This window comes from Phoxinus phoxinus (assembly GCF_949152265.1).
Source record: "Phoxinus phoxinus genome assembly, chromosome: 5".
In the NCBI taxonomy this organism is placed as follows: domain Eukaryota; kingdom Metazoa; phylum Chordata; class Actinopteri; order Cypriniformes; family Leuciscidae; genus Phoxinus; species Phoxinus phoxinus.
In genome coordinates, this window is record NC_136880.1 from 5506947 (window position 1) to 5529562 (window position 22616).

The 22616-nt window shown below is 40.2% G+C and overlaps 1 protein-coding gene and 1 long non-coding RNA gene across 4 annotated transcripts in view; both read left to right on the forward strand.

The window, feature by feature from the left end:
* Positions 1–22616, forward strand: part of LOC306999438 — a 743560-nt gene that overhangs the window by 89387 nt on the left and 631557 nt on the right. The gene's annotated exons all lie outside the window — the stretch shown is intronic.
* LOC306999434 (uncharacterized protein) overlaps positions 12883–22616 on the forward strand; it is a 169848-nt gene continuing 160114 nt past the window's right edge. For all 3 annotated transcript variants that reach the window (XM_079614104.1, XM_079614103.1, XM_079614102.1), the window contains exons 1-2: positions 12883–12974; positions 13097–13199. In XM_079614104.1, coding sequence (XP_079470230.1) covers positions 13097–13199 — 103 coding nt within the window. In that variant the 5' untranslated portion in view covers positions 12883–12974. The remainder of the gene's footprint in view (positions 12975–13096; positions 13200–22616) is intronic.

Sequence of the window (22616 nt, forward strand, 5' to 3'; positions counted from 1 at the left end):
CGTGCGTGCCGAGGGGAGGGAGGGAGAGAAAGAGCGGGGCTCGTCTGCTCGAACTCCACGTCCTCAAGCTCTACATCCGAACCCCAAGCCGCGGATCCTCGAGAGGCCTCGGGAGCGCGGCAGGGGGAGACGAATGATTCTCTCTCAAAGACCGCGAGCCGCGATTTGAGGGTTTTGAGCAACAAATTTTCACAGAATTTGCATTTAGAAGATCCTATAATAGCCTCACGCGCATGTGAAAAACCCAAACATTTAACGCACTTACTGTGTGGGTCGTCGTTAGCGATGTAACGAGCACATGGCGGAGTACAGCGTCTGTAATCCATGGCAGCTTCACCGTAAGGAGAAACAGAGTTCCGCTTAAACAGTCGCAGAAGCGCCGAGAATAATCCTAGTAATAGTTGTTAGCTTTCAGAAAAACCACGAGCGAAGGGCAAACGTGACCGCTTCGTTCTGAAGGTAGAGAAATCTGAGGAGCAGATGGCGCGCGCGCGAATGTGATGACGCGACGTGAGTGCGTCGGGGCGGAGCCATGTCGCGCGGACGCCATCAGCCAATGAATTGGCGTGATTCCATAAGGCTTCAGACAATCGGCACATTCAGAGAATATCCCACTGCGCTATCCGCAGCGTTGAGTGAACCTATGAAAGAGAACTAATGAGCAAGGGTTAGAGAAACTGGATAGAGAAACTGGATATCTTGTTGATTTTATACAAATTACTTAAACAGAGAATATTTGTTTTCATTTTGAATCAGATAATTTAAAACTACACACTTAAATGTTTATAAATATATATAGCTCATAAATGTGTGACAAGTATTTTCTGAATTTTGTTTATGTTTAGAGACGTGCTCAAGAAAAAAAAGTTCACGAGACGGAGAGGCAGAAAGCACACCCTGTATAATTTCTTTATTTTACAAAAGCACAACGTTTTGTTTTGATTGTAAGTGGACACATACAAAAGTAGACATCTCACAGATTCTTTTTTCATATTTCTTAAGTCTGTATGACCATAAATGACAGAGTATTTTAAGTATATTCAGCTGCTATGTGAAAAAAATCGCGCAAATCACGCCGGCGTGATTGCCGACCCCAGAGGGTTAAAGGAATAGTTCACTTAAAGGGATACTTCAGCATTTAGCATTAAGCTTTGTATCAGTAGAAAACCTGTAGTATTTTTCGAATTACCATGCTTCCCTCGTGAGAGATTTATGTATTTTTTGTCTGGAAAAAATCCTCTGATGACGCAAAAATCGTCATTTTGCGTCATCTGAGGATTTTTTTGGCCAGAGGCTAGAGACTACAGCCATTAGTAGTCCCACATGTTTTCAACCCGCCCATAGAGGGTGGGATCTCACTCACAGAATGTACAAATGGTGTCAGCCATCTTTTTTTGGAAGCTAAGCTAACGGGTTCTTATTCTGTGGAGAAAGCTCAGTAGTAGCGGTTACCATACATCGAGATCGTCCTTCTGCCGTCGCCATTCATTGTTTACATGCCCACCTTTTGTTTCAATCTAACTGAATTCATTCCGATTGGTTAATCTGAATGTAGTGTTTACATGAACGCTAAACAAGTGATCGGTTGATGTGCGTTTTAGCATTGCTGAGAAAATTCCCGCTCCTCCCTGAGAGATAGCCTACGAGACTGGTGCGTCTCACAGGAGGTGCCGCCAAGGCCGCATTAATGCACGGGCTTACCTGGGCTGAAGCCCAGGGGCCTCCCAAGTTCAGGGGACTTCCATGTTCAGGTTCATGATGAGCTGAAAAGGTCATATTGTTTTGTAACTTGTCAGGTTTTCTGTCAATCACTCTAATCGCACGTTACATGTCTGCTGATTGAGTGACACACGTGGCCCTATAAGCCCCGTTCACAAAGCCAGCGATTTTACCGCTAGTCTCTATACTGTGAAGTCGCTTGTGGGCGTTGGTAGTGCTGTCGCTCTAATGTTATTGGTAGACTGCTCGTCTGGCCACATCTATACAAAACACCATCACAAGTGTTACAACTATATTATTTTAATTTGAATAGGAATTAGGCTCAAAAGAAACAGTATGCTGTTGGGAGAGTGTTTTTATATTACCACACAGCAGTGTTCAGTGGATTAAATAATTTACTAGATTAACGATCGATCAATCTACAAATTAAACTCACTTTTACTGTCATAAATTACTAAAACATCATCCGAATTTGACAAATAATACATTTTCTCGTCCCTAATAGTCTACATAATGCAGGGGAAACTGTAAAATGAACTGCAGCAGTGCTAAACTTGCATCATGAAACTACAACACTCGAACTATAAATGCATGAATTAAACTCACTGAGACTGTCAAAAGTTTCTTTTCCATGCATCATTTTATTATAGCCATGTTTGTGGTTAGTTACAGTCAAATCATATAAAACAGTGAAATCGCCCTCAAACTCTTCTGTCTTGCCTGCACTGCACTCGAGACAGTGACGGGAGCTGAGCACCTCTGAAAGGCTTCTTTCCTATTGGTTGTCGCTCGCGAAAATGGCTTCTTATTTGCATAAAGTTGAAATTTCTCACCTAGATATTACACTTTTTTTAAAATTAGACACTATAAATCGAGAGGATGGGGGGCCTACAAAACCTCTCAGCCCCGGGCCCTAACATTAGGTTAAGGTGGCTCTGGGTGCCGCTCATCAGTAATCACGCCACCGACCTCGTGTCGTTCTCCCCCGGCCCTCAGCATTGTCCTGCTCGCCACAGTAAACATGATGAATGGCGACTGTAGAACGCAAAAGCCGAATCCCGGACATTTTGGGCCAATTCGGGCCAATCCCGGGCAGACTTGTCACGGAGACTCACGATAAAACGGCATCTTTTAAATTTAGAGTCAACTAGTAGCCTAGCCTAGTTGTTTAACCGGTACTAGTGTTGTGCCGATAGACGATACTATCGTGTATCGACGATAGTCAGAGATATTGACGATGGCAAATGCCTTTGACGATTTCAAGACGATATTTTCGTTTCTCAAAAATACATGAAATATTTTATTTTTATTATTAAATGAAAATATTATTATTAATACATTAATTAGGCTACTACAATTCATTTGCCAATAGCCATATTGTTCACATCAGCGATACGTTAGCTAACCCTAACCGACACTTGCAACATCACACACATTGGAGTTTTAAAAATGAGAATTAAGTCTAGGCTATTTTTCAATAGAAATGTTTAAAAATAAGAAAATTGCAACATGCAATTTCAGAATTTAATCGCAGTAATAGACATAGCCTATATTCACAATTTCACATGAGTCATGCCATGAGCCACGGAGATTATATCGTTTAACAATCTCCTCGTTCTCCGGGATCGTATTGGGCTATTGCATTGCGTTTTCTTTGTTTAACACATAAACATACAACTTTATTTATACTACTAAATAGGCTAATAATAACACATTGATGTTAATATTATTTAGCCTAAAATTAAAATGATAGGCTATAGCTAATAACAGGCTAGATCCGAACACAAAACAATCAGTCAACAATTAAAATTTAGATCTTTATAACAAACAACTTAACAAACTTCTTAAGAAAAATACACCTTGATTAAATAAAGTGCAGTAAAAAAGCCTACTTAAATGTCAGCAGACAAAGTAGCTTATAAAAAACGGGTATTGCAAATAGCAAAATAGTCTATAAGAAACTAAAAATGAGATTAAAATAATTAAATTAATTAAAGTGCAGAAAAATAGCCTACTTAAATTTCAGCAGACAATGTAGCCTATAAAAAAAATCTTTATTGCATATAGCAAAATATTATTTAATAAACTAAAAAATTAAGCAAAAAATTTAATTCGCTATCAAAAATTGGCTATCTCAAATTACATGTTTTTAAATAAACTTAGACTATTCAACAAACACAATGCCAGAAACAATTATAACATAAGGCCATAACAATTAAGCTACGAACGATTTTTTTATGCTATTCATGTAGGCTATTTACAGATTTTTAGCCAAGAAAACCAGCTGGTTAACTCTCACTGGTTTGATTAGGTTACGGTGGGGAGTTACTATATTACCCGCTGCGCTGAAAACGCGCTCTGAAGGAGTGCTGGTTGCGGTAATGCATAGTTATTTTTTTGCCATGTTGGCCATTAAAGAAAAGCGGCTTTCGTTTATTCTCCACCATTCCAGGGGCTTGTCATCACCTAGACTGGGAAAACCCAGACCACTTCCGGCATATTTAGATTTGCTCTGCAAGTGGGTCTGGCAAAGAGCCCATTGAAACCCATTTCCAATCCATCGAAATCGCGGCACCAATCAGAAACGTTGGGGCGGGCTTTACACGATGACGACAGAGCAGAGACGGTGACGCAGATTTTGTACATTACAAAGATGGATGCCGCCGTGGAACATCACAACATCACTCGTTCGAATCAGCTGTTTCAAGCGATTTAAATTAGTCATTTTCGTTAACACAAACAGAGAATTGCTGAGAGTCTCAAGATGTTTCTCCGTCGCTCTGCATACGTCATGTCATTTATCGCTCTGATTGGTTTTAGATCTATCCGACGTCCGTTGGTGACGCCCCTGTGGAAATGAATTGTCTATGGAGCTTTGCCAGACCCTAACTCAGTTACAACTGAGAGTGGTCTGGGTTTTCCCAGGCTAGTCATCACCATCAATAACTTCCTCTTGTAAATATGATGCGAGTTCTGATTTTGCTCGCTGATCTGTGGAGATGGTGGTGGGCTGCTTCACTCTGCCCAGAAGACGTCCTAGTGTTTTGGCCCGTTTGGCCGGCTGCACTTCAGCTGCTGCTCCCGCTACTTCTTTTTCTTCCTCCTCCCCCTCTTCCTCCCCCTCCACTCTGATGCGTACAGGTGTCTTGATTTTGTCTTTCGAAAATGCCACCATCTCAACCTCAAGCTGATTTTTGATTTCATCAAGGTGTTCGGCATCGATATGATCTCCCTTATAGCGTGGGTCAAGGAGGGAGGCTTTGCGCATCAACTGAAGTGTGTTGTCATATTTCGATTCAAGTTTATCTAAGATTCCCTTTTTAATATCTGCTGTCATCTTTACATCCGTCTCCTTTTCCTTCAAGATATCCTTCATGAGATGCAGCATGGGCAGCAGAGATGAGACTGTGACGTAATTCTCAGCGGATAAAATATCAGTAAATTCTGCGACAGGCTTCAAACCATCTTTGATAGCCTCAAGTACAGCAGTGTCCTGCCAAGTTACATTTGGGAGTGTGATTGATTGCAGGAAGTTGTTCCAGGATTTTTTCCGTCATTGCATACGTTGATCCCCAACGAGTTGGACAATCCTACAATGATAATAATAATATTATAATTAATTAATAATAGTAGCTTAAAGGAGAACTCCGGTGCAAAATGAACCTTTGGTCTGATTACACATTGTTACCTAGTCAACCGTTATCTGAGATTTGTTTTCATGATTATCGAATGTAAATAGTTTTATCTCTAAAAAACAGTTTAGCCTATAACGCTAGTATATGGGGCATTGAGTAATGACAAATAAAAATCGCTTGTTAATACCACCAACAAGGCTCAAAATATCCCCACACTAACACGGTAGCATAATGAGGGTCCCTACCTTCAAACTGAAGCATTGAGAACTGTGTAAGTGTCCAGACAGTTTAATAAGAAGATATTTTATACATACAGTCAACTTCACGTATACAAGCAGAATCCATCTTTGAAAAACAGACTCTATCAATCGATCTACAAACCGCCGATCCAAATGCGCTGGACCATATGAGATTCTACACAGTTCAGCGCATTTGGATCGGCGGTTCGTAGATCGATTGATAGAGTCTTTTCAAAGATGGCTTCTGCCTGTATATGCGAAGTTGACTGTATGTATAAAATATCTTCTTATTAAACTGTCTGGACACTTACACAGTTCTCAATGCTTCGGTTTGCATGTAGGGACCCTCATTATGCTACCGTGTTAGTGTGGGGCTATTTTGAGCCTTGTTAGTGGTATTAACAAGCGATTTTTATTTGTCATTACTCAATGCCCCATATACTAGCGTTATACGCTAAACTGTTTTTAGAGATAAAACTATTTACATTCGACAATCATGAAAACAAATCTCAGATAACGGTTGACTAGGTAACAATGTGTAATTAGACCAAAGGTTCATTTTGCACCGGAGTTCTCCTTTAATAATAATAATAATAATGCGAAAAAGATTTCAAATTCTTTGCATTATTGTTATTAATTCTCATTGCCTTTAGTTTTAGCTATTAAAAGTTTTCCTTATTTTCCATGGTCTATTAGGATTAAGCTTTGCTTAATACATTTTTCTTTAAACCAAAAAAAATAAGATGTTCGTTGACTTACTGTTACCAGCATAGTTTGAGGTAGACTGAGCTGTTCCTGTGCCTTGCGGAGCTCACGTCGTCTTTGCCAGCTGTGAGAGAACGCTCCATTAATTGAACGACAGGTTCCAAAAGCACGATCGGTTCTTGCCTTTTCCTTTTGTAGTGAATAATTCACTGCCACGTTCAAGTTATGGCCAAAACAGTTAAGCCATGGCCATTTGAGCCCTCGTATGGCCGCAACAATATTGGCCCCGTTATCATTAGTGATGCAAGAAATTTTACTCACTTTTATGTCCCAATCATGCACAACCTCTGTCAGTGCCTCAGCCAGAACATCTGCCGTGTGGTTCTCCGGGATGAACGTTGTGTCAAGACATTTCACGTTCAGTTTCCAATCCTCGGAAATATAATGGACTGTAACGGACATATAGGGGGTCATATTTATGCTTGACCACATGTCTGTGGTCAAAGCAACAAAGTCAACTGCTTTTAAATCCTTAGTGATGCTCTCCCTTGTTTTGTTGTACAGAGCAGGGATAGCAGTTTTAGTGAAATACTTGCGCCCCGGCAGCTCGTACTGTTTGTCGAACGTCTTAAGTAGTTGTTTAAAACTTTTCTTTTCAACTGTATGATAGGAAACAATCTCCTTCGCGATATAATTAGAAACAGCTGCCATGTACTGGACCCATCTTTCACTGTTTCGTTTGTACTTGGTGCTTTTTGAAAAAGATTCGACGATGGATGGCTGACTCGTTGAAGCTTTGCCAGCCGTTACTGCAGATTGTTTAGGTGCAAGTTTAGCAGCCTCAGCGGGGTGGTGAGTTCACAAATGTGCAAACAGGTTAGTCGTTTGAGACTCTCTCACGGACACAACTTTCATGCAAAGTTTGCAGATTGCTTGTGTTTTGTCATCTGGCTCGCCTTTCGCATCTGATTTAACCCTCTGGGGACCAAGAACGCACCCACGCGTTTTGCTCGTGTTTTTTTTTAGCAATGCAAAATAAACTCAAAATGCTCTGTTAATTTTGATCTTTCATTTTCGTGTTATACATCAATCGATCCTGTTCAGTTTCTATTTTTTTTCTGTATACTCACAATAAAAATAAAGTGTTTTGCTTTTTGCCAAATAAAGAAAAATTAACATGATGCGAGTTCTGCACTCTCTCTGTCAATGAACTCCAATTTGAAACGCGTTCGAAAATGATCTGTAACTCCGCGAAAATTCAGTCAAACAGGCAAACATACCCACGGGCATAAAGCTTGAGATCGCATCTTTCACATGAAGTAATTTATATAAAAAACAAATATTCTCAGCTTCTGTAATCTGTATGAAAAGACAGCGATTCCAGTCGAGCTCAATACGAGCTCATTGACTTTAATTCGTTCACGCCTACTGACGGAGCGCTATTCACAAGATAATGTGTTAAGCCGTCTATGCAAAACAGGTAAACACCCCCAAGCAAATGCTTTAAGTTTCATCATTCAGTCACCTGCGCGTTGGGAAGATGGCACGACACAATATTCTTCAACTTTTTTAAAAGGAATGGAGCTTCATCACTACCTACGCCTGCAACTCGGAGTGCGCTTAGCAACAGATTCAGAAATCAGAAAGAGTAAGTAGGCTACATATTTTACCCACTATTATTACAGATATTTTACAGATATTTTCACAAATTAATATGGAAAACATGTCGATTTTACTGGTTTTCTAAGGCCAAATTAGAACCTGGAATTGATATTTTTCCCGCAGTGCTGAATGAGAAGAGCCATTAATATTATTAAACTATTGTTTTCTAAGTGGCTAAAAACATCTCCATCTCCGCTGTTAAGCAGATGCGCTTTTTGAGAGAAATGCTCCTTTCATTCGCATTTCATAATCAGAATGTATTAGCTTTCGATTCGAATTTGTTCGTTTTAAAGTGGACATTTCAAGCTTTAGCCTACATAGGCTATATTTTGTTTCTGTTCTCGCGCTCCAGTTCACGGAGATCATGAAAGCGCGCCTGATTGTTTTTTTTTTTTTTACAAAAGCACAACGCTTTCTTGTTATTGTGAGTTTACACAAATACAAGTAGTTGCGAATAATGTATTATTATTTTCTGTATGACCAGAAATTATAAGAGTAGGCTATTTTAAGTTGTTTCACTGTTGATAGGAAAATGCAAGTGTTCTCGTCCGCGGCTCCGTGCCATGCAGTCTAACCCGTATTATGAATGACATTTGACGAATTGCTTTGTTCCTTTTTTGGATAAAAGCGTCTCTAAATATGTAGCCTAATAAATTTTATAATAAAATAATAATTATTATTATTATTTGCGTACACGGATCCCAAACACACCGCATCTTCTAAGTCAGGTGACTGTAAATGCGCAAAAACTGTTTCCATTGCAGTTTTGCGAAATATTCCTTTTTGCACAGTTGGTCGCAAGATTTGTGTGCTTTGCAAAGGACAGCTTGGTAAAAAGAAGGACACACCAAATGCCAGGCATGTAATGTTCACTTGTGTCTTTAGTTGAACATTTAGTTTTTTTTCATTTTTCATTTTCATTTATATTTTTATTTCATTCTTTTGAAAAAGAAATGAAAAGGAGCAGAAAGAAGATAAACTTATAATATCTGCCCCTTATCAACATAAGTTAAATTACAATTCCAAAGAGGTGCGCTTACAACACACATCTACTTTGCAACACATATACAAAGACATAAATCAAATATCACATTTCCTGCTAAATTGATGCATTATATTTTTCTATTAGTAATGCTTTTACACTCTTCTTAAAAACAAAAAACGATGTTGAAGTTTTAATTTCACTATTTAGATTGTTCCACAGACTGACACCTTGTATTGAGACACATCTTTCCTTTAATTTTGTTCTAAACTCGGGTTTCTGAAAGACTTCAGTTCCTCTTAAATTGAATTTACTAGCTCTCTTGATGAATCTATTTAGTTCCTCCACATAGAGGAATTACAATAAAACAGATTGAAAAACAAAAAAGATTCAAAGCTCTTTGTTTAGGCTTGCCTCATGATGGGCCATTGGGGGTGTGTCTGTCACACCCTGGGTCTGAATCTCATTAATATTGATGGGCCATCACCACACCCATGCATAATCCTCGGTCTTACAAAAAAACGGTCTTACAAAGTTTAAATCAATGTATTGTTTTATGTGAACGATTAGGCAGGATGTTTTTCACATCATTTTGAAGCCAGAACTCGAAGCGACAGCATCCATTAGTCAAAAGTCTCCGGAACACATATTTAGTATGCGTTTTGTGGTCTTTTTCAGCAACTTTCATTTTTATTTTTTTCAATAACCATGCATAAACATTATTCTCTTAAAAATACAAACATGTACATACATGTTGCTCACATATTATGGTAGCCCCGTTTGTGATATATAGAGTGAATTTACACCTTTGCCATTAAAGGATAATTCCGGTATTTAACACCTTGAGTCTATATTGTAGTTTGTTTTGGATGAACAAGAGTGGTGGACAACATTTTTTTGACAATGGTTCCTCTCTCTCGAGTTTTTGACTATAAAAGAATTGGCCATGGACCCATTTAACATTGGAGTCAATGGGCATGTCCGAAAATGTCATTAAAACAACCTTTAACATTAGTATTCAAAACTGTGCAACTCACCGAGTGATTAGTGATGTTAGTTGATGATTATAAACAATATATCGTCGCAATATATGATTCCAATCCGTTTATTTTGCTATAGTGGAACTATTTTTTCAACAATGGGATTTTACAAAATGATGAATAAAACACGACAGAAACTGTATTTCGCAACACTTTTTGTTTCTGGAACATCAACTAACATCACTAATCACTCGGTGAGTTGCACAGTTTTGAAAAATAATGTTAAAGGTTGTTTTAATGACATTTTCGGACATGCCCATTGACTCCAATGTTAAATGGGTCCATGGCCAATTATTTTATAGTCAAAAACTCGAGAGAGGAACCATTGTCAAAAAAATGTTGTCCACCACTCTTGTTCATCCAAAACAAACTACAATATAGACTCAAGGTGTTAAATATCGGAATTATCCTTTAACATGTTTATAAATAACTGAAAAAAGCACAAATGTCAGGGCATTTCAAAACATCCCAAGGGCCCCAAAAACACCTTGGTCCCCAGAGGGTTAAGTAGGGATGGGTATCGTTAAGGTTTTAACGGTATTACTACTCTTACTGATACTCCTTATCGGTCCGGTCCTTTAAAGGGGTCATGACATGAGAAACCAAATTTGCCTTGATCTTTTGGTATATAAGAGGTCTTTGTACCATTAAAACGTCCTGCAAGTTTCATAGCTTAAGACGTCCTCCCCATTATAAACGAATCATTTATTTAATCAAGCTCTAAATACAGCTCGTTCTGGATCCATGGTAAGAAGTGACGTCACGGTACGAAGTGACATACCAGCGTTTGCATAATGACCGCCTCCAGCAGAAGACAGTTACGCTTAAAGCGCAAGACAACTACGCTCATTTCGTATCATTGTCGCGCCTCACAAGTGTTCAGTCGACGGACAGTGAGTGGGTCTGTGTACAGGGAAATTACAATGCCACGCAGATGTGCTGTTCCTGGCTGTGGACAAACAACATCTTTGAATACGCTGCGAAAGATCCAGTCGTCAGGGGAAAATGGATGCACTTTATTTTTTTGCGGACGTCCCATTTGAAGGATGACTGTTTTGAGAACAAATCCCAAAATGATGCTGGCTTTGCCAGAAAACTGTTGCTCAAAGATAAGTCCATGCCGACTATTCTGGGCTCAACAACGACGACGCAAACTGTAAGTAATGTATTAAAAACTTTAAACTACTTTTTAAATACGCTGAATCCGCAAATGTTCTGGCTGGGGGCGTTAATAATTGATGCATAGGCACAGACGTTAGCCAATCATAACAGTGGGCGTTAACACTGAACTCTTAAAGGGGAAACACCCCCAAAACAGACTGTTTGAATCAGAGGATGAGAAACAGGGTGGGACAAGGTCAGAAATCACTACATTTTAAAAGTTTTTTGTAAAAAAAACTATAGTAATACTATAATTGCACCTAAGGGAACATAATAATAAAATAAAATAAACCATGTCATGACCCCTTTAATGGTATTCTTATCCATTATTTTTGTTTTATATATATATATATATATATATATATATATATATATATATATATATATATATATATATTAATCTTTGTTTAATAGTTTATCTTTTGTTTAATATATATATATATATATATATATATATAGGGCTGGGCGATATGGAGCAAAAAATATATCTCGATATATGATATATATCTCCTATATATAGGAAAAATAACCCCCCAAAAACTACTGCAAAAACAAATATGCCAAATACCACAAAGTCTTTTTTTTATTGAAGTGCAAAGAGGTAGGCAGTTCATGTAGGAACAAAGTGCTTCTGTGACATTTAATAATAATAAAAAATCCCTGTGTACAAAAATAATAATTTGACTGTAAAATAAAGGAAGAAATAATACATATTGCCTTTTCATTAAAATGCCTTTATGTTGTGTTTGCACTGAAGTAATGCTATTGCTGACCATCTACCCAATAATAATGTTTAACTCATTCTTCAGGAGGACAAACAATCGGATGCCACTGAGTCTTTTGAGGCTGACGTCTTCAGAACAACCGAGCAGACTCCTCAGAGGTCGTCCAGCTTCAAGACACAGTACTAGTTTCTCTCTTTTATGGTCTTTCACTGGTTCAGACTTTAGTAATACCATTCCAACAAAAACTCTTCAAAGCTGTTGCTGTTAATATCCCAGAGCTAGCCAAATAAACATCACTAGCAAGTTATTTTCCTAGTTGTATGACGCAAGCTCAAAGGGACATAATGAAATCACTTATTATTACATTCTATTTGGCCAAAGATATGCCCATTTACACAGTAGAAAGAGAAGGCTTCAGGAACTGGAGCGTTACGTTCACTGCTGTGAGCGGAGGTCAGGCGCGTGAAAAAAACTTTGAATCTCAATTTGAAAATCGAATGTTTACCCAACAATGGAATATTCAGGTTCAGCCCTAGTAATTTCCACTTCTAAAAGTGCAGTATTGTCCTTGCTATATATTTAAACCATTTTTATGCCACATGTCTGTTTTATTGAAAAATATGAAGATTAAGTGTGGGTTTCCAATGTTTTTGAAATACCATTTGATGTACATAGGTATACATTTATGTATGTGTGTTGTCATTCATGTCTTATGTCTTTCTTTGATGTTCTATAGTGCTCACACGATCCAGAACTCTTACCTTCAATGAACAAAGTTGGAATGAATCCTTCCCTGGTGGACTACACAGATTCTGATGAATCCAAGCACAAATCATAACCAGTTTAATTCAAGCTGCCAGGTATTGTTTTTTTTTAGCATTTGCATGTATTTGTACAGGAATGGGTACCAAAATATAGTATCAATAAGCTCAGACATTATTGGTTCTGCTTTCAGTACCTATTTTTCCCTTGTCCTTGGGTTTAAATGTTAATTACATATCTTTTCAACACTCTAGACATGGTGTCCGACTTCTGAGTTCGAACTAAGCCTCACCCACTAGGACAGAGATTATATTCCAAGGCTGAGGAGGACCAAAAGCATACAGGTAGGCAACTCACAATGTAGAAGATGGATGTATATACTTAACATACTTAGCATCTTGTATGTAACAGAAAAGTAATGTTTAATCAGTGTGCTGACTTTGACTTCACTTTTTCTTTTCTGAAGATGAACAGAAAGATTGAGTTTGCTTCAGATGAGCTTTTTGACCTCACCTCAGGCAGCAGTGGAGAGGAATATATTCCTCAGAGTAGTGAGGATTCATCTGAAGGTACAGACACAAGCGAAGTCATTCAACCAGTCAATCAGAAAGAGAGCATGCTTAGATTACCAATCCTAGGGAAGTATGCTGACATCCGAGAACTGAACGATGTGTCTTCAAAGCAAATCCTTAATAGAGGATGCTCACCTTCAAGAAGAGGGGGCAACTCTTGTATGAGACGTAAAAGGCGATGTTCAAGCAGTTCAAGACGTGCATCCTACCCTACAGCACAAACAAGTAGTGGTCACTCAACAAAACGGAGTGGAGGGGGAGACCCTGAATCTGTATTATAGTGGAGGGGTGAGGTGTCTAAGACCCAACATCTAGCCACTGGTGTGCCTCAGGGCTCAGTGCTTGGACCACTTCTCTTCTCAATCTACATGACATCACTAGAATCTGTGATTCAGAAATATGGCTTTTCCTACCACTGCTACGCTGATGACACACAACTCTACCTCTCATTCCAACCAGATGATCCGACGGTAGCCGCTCGCATCTCAGCCTGCCTGACAGACATTTCTGGCTGGATGAAGGACCACCACCTTCAACTAAACCTTGCGAAGACAGAGCTACTTGTAATCCCGGCTAACCCAGCACTTAAAGACCCACTCCGATGAAAATCATGTTTTTCTAGGTGTTAACATGTTCTTGTGGCATTTTTCTGATGTTAGAGGACATATCTTGAGAAAAATAAGCTCAAAGTTGTATTTCTGAGTATTTCTACATTCAAATGTCTGTGAATCAGTAGCAGACGCTAAAATGCCGTTTAAAATAGACTGGAGTTATGACGTAGTAACTCCACTGGGCGGGGCCACGAGCTCATACTCAAATTGGAACACATACTGTAACAAATAAGTCACTTTTCACCATCTATCAATCGTCAAAACTAAAGTTTGGAGAGCACAGACTGATACCGTCAGTAATTACATCATTACATAAAGAGAGAGGGCAGCCAGCCTCCTCCAGCCAAGCAACAGGCGACATTCGTGCATGTGAAATTCCGCGCTCGTCCAAGTAGACTTGCACACGCCGGGTGGCGACGAGTTTCGCCTGTCGCAGTCGTTTGTCCTCTCGTGTGTCAAGCCCATCACTCTTGAGAGAGTCGGTCAGTTTTTCAGATATAGCGGTGACATTAGCATCATAATAATCCCGAAATTCCGAGCAATCCACTGATACTAAATATGTCCTGATTGATCACTGTGGGAGGGATGAAATATTGAGACGAAGTCGAGCTGTTTTTTACCGCGACGTCTCGGAGTGAAATAATGATCGGTGATCGGTGATAACTTTGATTAACTTCGGATAATAATAATTAACGTGTATATATAATACTGTAATGCTTCTCCGTGCCAACGGCTCCGCCCACAACGCAGAGGCGAATTGCTAATGAGCTACTGCCGCTCTGCTGAAGCGAAGTCCCAGAAAACGGCACAGGTTTTGAGATTTTGGCTAAAAATGGCATAATCATAATTTAAAGACCACTGGGAATGTTTAAAAATAGCTCAAAATATGATCGGAGTGGGACTTTAATCACAACTTCACCATCCAGCTAGGCTCGTCATCCATAACTCCATCAAGATCAGCCAGGAACCTTGGAGTTGTAATTGATGACCAATTAAATTTCACAGACCACATCGCTAGCACTGCCCGGTCATGCAGATTTGCCTTGTACAACATCAGAAGGATCAGGCCCTTCCTATCAGAGCATGCTACACAACTCCTTGTTCAGGCGCTTGTTCTTTCCAGACTGGACTATTGTAATGCTCTCCTGGCTGGTCTCCCAGCTTGCACTGTCAAACCTCTGCAACTGATCCAGAATGCTGCAGCCAGAGTGGTCTTCAACGAGCCGAAGAGAGCACACGTCACTCTTCTCCTCACGAAATTGCACTGGTTGCCGGTTGCCGCTCGCATCAAATTCAAGTCACTGACGTTTGCCTACAGAACAACCACTGGCACTGCTCCCCTGTACCTGAACTCATTAATTCAGACTTATGTGCCATCCAGAAACTTGCGCTCTGCAAGTGAGCGGCGTCTGGTGGTGCCATCTCAAAGAGGCACGAAATCTCTCTCTCGGACCTTTACCATGACTGTTCCCTGCTGGTGGAATGATCTGCCTAACTCAGCCAGAGCTGCTGAATCTGTAGCCATCTTTAAGAAACTGCTGAAGACGTATCTTTTTCGGCAGCACTTGAGCACTTGATCCAGTACTACTAACACTAACACTTTCTTATCTATTCTATAAAAAAATAAAAAATGCGTTGGATTGTACTGTGAAGGGTTATAGCACTTACATACTGTTGTCCTACTGCTAGTTTAATTGCTTCTATTGTTTCTCATTTGTAAGTCGCTTTGGATAAAAGTGTCTGCTAAATGAATAAATGTATATGTAAAATGTAAATGTAGAATACAACACCTGATCTGGAGAAAGATCTTCCTGACAGTGCCTCTTCCCTCCATACAGAAGTAGCAGCTGATGGTTCACTTTCCATACCTGCTGTCTGTAAAATGGAGAATGGGTCAAGAATGTACAACAAAAAGCAATACTGTTAGGGAGGGATTCGTAAAAATGGCAAGGCATTTGGAGCGTGCTCATAAAGATAAACCAGATGTTGCACAGGCTCTGTCCTTTCCTAAAGGCTCCGAAGAAAGATGAATGCATATGGAATATTTGAGAAACAGGGGCAACTTTGCACACAATGTGGATGTATTAAATGCTGGTGTTGGAAATCTTGTTCCTCGCAAGCAACCAAGGAAGGATTGTCAAGCACAGAATTTCCTGCATTGTATACATTGTCATGGTTTCTTCACAAAGAACGTTCTTTGGCAGCACATGATGACCTGCAAGTTCAAGCCGAGTGTTCCACAAAAACCTGGCAAAACTCGTGTCCAGGCCCTCTGCGCATTTGCTGCACCTCCACCACCTGGTGTCAAGGTGGAATTTTGGAAGCTGCTAAACAACATGGTTCAAGATGAAGTTTATTCTGTACTGAAATCGGATCTCTGTATCATGGAGTATGGTGAGCATTTGTATAACAGGCTTGGATATGATGTTGGCAAACATGAATACATCCGTCAGAAACTGAGAGAGCTAGGAAGGCTTCTGATATGCTCAAGAAAAACCCACTTCCATTAAAGATCACATCAAACCTGCCAAATTTATGCAAGTTGTGGAATCAGTAAAACACCTAGCAGGCTATGACAGTAAAACCCATGCATACCCAAGGTGCCCAAGTCTAGCTCTCAAAATTGGACACAACTTGACAAAGATTTCAATGCTTCTTGAAAGCCGTGCAAATGTACAGAACGACTAAAGTGCTGCAAAAGATGTTCGTACATTCCGCAGAGTGTATGAAACCATAGAGTGTATGAAACCAGATGAAATGAACTGATATCAGCCGCATCACTGAGAACATTTCAGGTGTCTAAGTGGAATACTCCCCTGTTGCTTCCAATTACAAAAGATGTCCAGACTCTTCATTGTATTTGGATGTGCAACAACAAGATCTTCACAGTAAACTGTCTACAGAGGCATCCCCCCAGACGTGGGCAAAACTGGCAAAGGTAATTTTGGCACAAGTCATTTTGTTCAATCGACGAAGAGCTGGGGAGGTGTCAAAAATGACCCTTTCTGCATATGTATGTCAAAATCCATCAGACCCACATGAAGATGTGAATGAAGCCCTCTCAGATCTAGAGAAGAAACTCTGTCATTATTTCAGGATTGAGATAAGAGGAAAAAGGGGAAGAAAAGTTCCTGTGCTTTTGACCCCAGTGATGAAGCAAGGACTGGATCTGCTTGTCGGCACACGGCAGGAATGTGAGTTTCCTCGGGAGAACGTATACCTATTTGCAAGACCATCCGCTTTGACCTGTTACCGTGGGTCTGATTGCCTTTGACAATTTGCCAAGGTCTGTGGTGCAAAAAGTTCTGAAAGTCTCACTTCTACAAAACTACGCAAACAAACAGGAACACTGTCTCAAGTTCTCAACCTCAGTAATACAGAGCTGGATCAGTTAGCGGATTTTCTTGGCCCTGACGTTAGAGTGCACTTGCAGTTCTATAGACTTCCTGATGGCACCCTCCAACTTGCAAAAATTAGCAAAGTCCTCATGGCTCTGGATCAGGGACGCCTGGCAGAATTCAAGGGCAAGACACTGGATGACATCAACATTGATCCCGAAGGTACTTATTATTAGGACTGTCAATTAATAAAAATATTTATTGTCCATAGTTAAATCACGATTATTTGCAGATTAAGGGCCATTTAGTTTGTTTAATAAAATAACTAATTGTAATCTGGCGCTAAGTCTATAGGCAAGGGGTTCTGCTAGAACAGCAATTTATTCAAAACAATTAATAACAAAGGCACATACCTTTAAAAGAGTTAATGTAGGGGGGCGCTAGCGAGCAGGCAATGGAGTAGGCCGCAAGTTTGGAGAGCTCTGCACAAAATTATACTTTTTTACCCTTTTAAATGGTGCTTTGGTCGACTGTGTGATACAAAAAGACTATCCAAGACTGTCCTGCATCTTCGAAGACGATTTGTTCCCTGATAAATGTAAATGGCGAGCAACCTGCGTAAATACAAATATACGGCAAGGCCTCTGCTAACAAGACGAGCACCGACACACCTAGTGTTGGAAACGGAGCTAACACGACACCCGAGATGGCTGAACAAGCTCGACAAACTGGAGAATAGATTGATATGACGACGGTGATGAAGGAAGAGTTATTGTCCTCTATAAAAACGGAGATGACCACGCTCTTCCAAACCGAGTTAAAGTCAATCATGGCTAAAGAGTTTGATGGAGTTAGATCAGGGGTCCGTTCTTCGTACGTTGCTTAAAACATCCGAGATCAAACGAGACATCCAAGATGATATAATCGGCCTAACCATGATCTGGCTAATTGGGTTCTTCGAACACACCAGCCGGTTATGATTAGTATAGCTGGATTAAGTTATCTGAGATAATTGCGCGTGCATGCGCTGGTTTAAAAGGGGATATGTATCGATAGTAGAAACATTGATCAGCAACGCTGCTATTGGCTGCTCACCGTGGCCAAAGAGCACGCACAGTTTTTCTCCGCAGCAGAGCAAAAGCTAGTAGTCGAAGTTTATGCGGAATTTTAATGTTTAATGAAAACGCCAGGGAAGACATCAAAGTCTGTAAAAGCCAGGAGATGGGGCTGGCAAATAGTAGCAAACAAATTAAATTCAATAGTGGGGACCATGTTAAATGTTTCTATCACTTGTTACAGTAGCCTATATACATTTTTGTATTTTAATTTAATTTCATAATTACTTTGTTCATTGTAATGTCAGAGCCACCACCCACTAGAACATTGGAACAAGTAAAAGTGAAAATGGTAATCTTTACTAAGCTACTTATACTGTTCTTGGTCTCTTTTAAAAATACACTGTTAAATGATATGCATGTGTTGTTCATGTGCAGCAACCAAGAAAAAGGCTATACATTTTTTAAATAAAAAACAGGTGGTGGTCCTGCACCCCCACTTACTCTCTGACAGAAGGGCTCGCCCTTGGGTTGAATGTGAATTGACCCTATTGTGGGGGGCATCTCTTCCTTAGACCCACGGCAGGGACCAGTAGCAACAGCTTCATTACTGGTAAATGAGCTTTTAATTATCTTAGTACACTGTAAAATAATTTGTTGCTGCATTAAATTAAGTAGGCCTATTATCCAAATGGCTGGTCTAAAGCCTGAATTGCTTTACTTTATGAAAGTGAACAATGCATGTAGGCTAATGTAAAAATCTCTCTCTAAAAGAACACACAGAGTACTATTGCTGACCTTGCATAATATCTCTTATTGCAGGCAAAAGATGGCTTGATCACTGGCTTTTCTTTACTAAGAATAATTGAAATAAAAAAGGAACTAAGCATATTTGTCTTGTCTTTTATTAAACATTTAGTGAATTTTAAAAATGGTGTCCCAAAATTCTGTCCCGTGCCGCTCCGTCCAAGTGCACTGGTGGAGGTCATCATCAGGCTGGAGGTCATTAGGCTGGAGGTCATCATCAGGCTGCACCTCCACCACAGGGATCCTCTCCTTTCTGATGTGTAATGATGTGTAATACGGCACATGTAACAATAATGTCACAGTCCCTGTCAGGTGCAACCCTCAGACTTTTCAGACACTGAAGTTTTCCCTTTAGTTGCCCATGGTCAATTTAAAACTGTGCCCTTGTCCTGGCTAGAGCTCCATTGTCCTTGCTGTGGGTCAGGGAATGGGTCATAAAATACTGCCTGCAGGTATAGCCCCTGAGTCTCCAAGCTGTAATGTTGTAATCACCTACATAATGAATAAAATATAGTTATGTTAGGCTCAGAATACGTGTAGTCTATACAGTGTGCTTGATATTTATATTTTCCGTTTCCATGTTCAAATAATGTGCTACATTTGACTATGTGACTGATATGGTAGTGTCACACACCACCAAGACATTTTAGTCAGTCAACTGCATACTTTTTGATTCCATTCCTAATAATATTACTAATATGATATATTTAGAATTGTAATAGTAACTTACCTGCACATTTACTGTTCACAAAATCCTCTTCATTGAGGCCTTGATGGGAACGTGTGTACAGTCTCTGGCACCAATCACGTTAGTGAAGCCTGACACAAAGGCTACTGTAAATCATACTTATTGGCTGAGTCATGATTGCATGATCTTCATTAAAAAATATAATGTACCTGCATTGGCAAAAAAAAAAAAAAAAAAAGTATCTGCTTTACAACCTTGGGTCTGGAAAAACCATAAAAAAACTTAAAAAAAAGCTTGAGCGCGAGGTAAACTTTGTGAATGGCACGAGTCACAGGCAGCACTTTTCTCCAAGTTCACCGTATCACTCGCAAAGCAGGGAAATGCACACAGTTTGTGCTGTTGTTAAAGCCCGACTCCGACATTAAATGTGTTGTTCCAACAAATTAATGATACAAATGACACTCACGAGTCACGAGAAAAACTATATCTCTCTAAAAGTACGCTATCGCGCTGCGCTAAAGGACTTCCCGGATCACCTCCGCTTATAAAGCCGGGATCTAATCCTGTTAACATGAAATAAGCCTGCTCGCGAGCAGGTTTAAGATTGCGCACCTGTTGCTATGACAGCAAGTCCAGGATGAGCGTCGAAGAACCAAACAATCCAAGATCATGCCAAATTGCCAACAATCAAATCCAGCTAAGTGAGTTAGCGACGTACGAAGAACGGACCCCAGAGCTACAAGCAGTTAGGCAGGAGATAGCTAACAACACATCAGCTTTTCGGTCAGACCTGGAAGTGATTAGAATAACTGTGTCGGACATGGAAAGAGGACTCTCAGGATGCTCGGATGATGTCACGGAGCTACAAAACTCTGTGCGCAAGCTGGAGGATAATGTTCAAAATCTACAGGAGAAATGTTTGGACATGGAAGGTGGAATGAGGAGGTCAAATATCAGCATTATGAATGTAGATGAGGAGGATGGCTCCAGCACCCCTGCTTCTGTTTCAAGGCTGATTAAAAATGTCCTTAAAATGGATAAAGACGTGCTGATTGACAGATCCCACCGCACTTTGCAGGCGAAACGGATGGATGGCAAACCAAGAGCGATTATAGAAAAATTACACTATTATCAAGATTGTGTCGAAATCCTCCGCCTCGCACGGGAATCTGGCCCGCTACAACATAACGGCTCAACCATACTCATCTTTCCTGATTATCCACCGAGTGTAGCCCGCGCCAGGTCGACGTTTAACAAGGTCCGTAAATTACTTAGAGGACGTGAGGGGGTCCGCTATGGTCTCCTACATCCAGCCCGATTTCGGATCACGTATAACGGGATGGATAAGCAGTTTCAAGACGCAGCGGAGGTCATGGCGTATGTTAAAGGAGAACTCCGGCGCAAAATGAACCTTTGGTCTAATTACACATTGTTACCTAGTCAACCGTTATCTGAGATTTGTTTTCATGATTATCGAATGTAAATAGTTTTATCTCTAAAAACATTTTAGCCCATATCGCTAGTATAACGCCAGTATATAGGGCATTGAGTAATGACAAATAAAAATCGCTTGTTAATACCACTAACAAGGCTCAAAATAGCCCCACACTAACACGGTAGCATAATGAGGGTCCCTACATGCAAACCGAAGCATTGACAACTTTGACAGTGTCCAGACAGTTTAATAAGAAGATATTTTATACATACAGTCAACTTCACGTATACAGGCAGAAGCCATCTTTGAAAAACAGTCTCTACCAGTCGATCTAGACACACATCGGGCCCTATTTTAACGATCTGAAACGCAAGTGTCAAAGCGCAAGTAACTTTGTGGGCGGATCCCGGCGCTGTTGCTATTTTCCCGGCGGGATAAACGACTCTTGCGCCTGGCGCAAATCTAAAATGGGTTGGTCTGAAGTAGCTTCATTATTCATAGGTGTGGTTTGGGCGTAACGTGAAATAAACCAATCAGAGCGTCCTCTCACATTCCCTTTAAGAGCAAGCGCGCTTGTTCCACGGCGGATTGCTATTATAACGGCGGGTTTGCCAGGCGCACACCAGGAGCAGTTCACAGCCGAGGAGACCGACGTTCTCGTCAGGGCCGTAAAACACAGAGAAGTGACATTGGGCTTAATTAATTTGCTGGCCCAAATTAGCTTCGGTTAAACAGGCGTATAATTTGGGTAAATGTGTAGCCAAATCTAGATTTTTTTCAAATCTAGATAGATCTTTTTCACATCTTCACGGTCACAACAATGATTTCCCTCATGTGTTAATATTTTTCCTTGTAATAATGTATGATTTGCAAAAATGAAAACTGCTGCGTCTGTTTATATTAGAGAATCAAAGTGGATGCGCGTTCAGATGCTACATTATGGCCAAGCACGCGCCCTTAAAATACCATATCACTAACGCGCAACGCGCCACTGTCTTTAGACTTTTTTTTTTCCTGGTCAGTGGCGCAATTGCTTTCTACAACTGGAAAATAGCACCAGGGAAGTTTTGCGCCGGAACACGCCTCCTCTTTGCGCTGAACCGCCCCCGCGAGCGCAAGTTCATTCCCTAATTTACAGACGTGCGTCTGTGGAGGGAAAAGTCCGCTGTGCGCGGGTGCAAAATAGGGCCCATCATGTCATATTAGGAGGAGATATTAATTGTGTACTGTCGCCCTCACTGGATCGTAGTTCACCCAAGACCATGCAACTAACTCGTTCAACAGGAGTACTTAATCAGCTTCTTAAAACTTACGGAATGACTGATGTTTGGCGTTTTCAGAATCCTGGGCGCAGATGCTACTCCTATTCACCGGTTCAAAAAACATATTCTCGAATCGATTATTTTTTTGTTGATAATAGTTTACTTTCATTAGTCAGTAAATGTGAATACCAGGCAATAGTGATATCAGACCACGCACC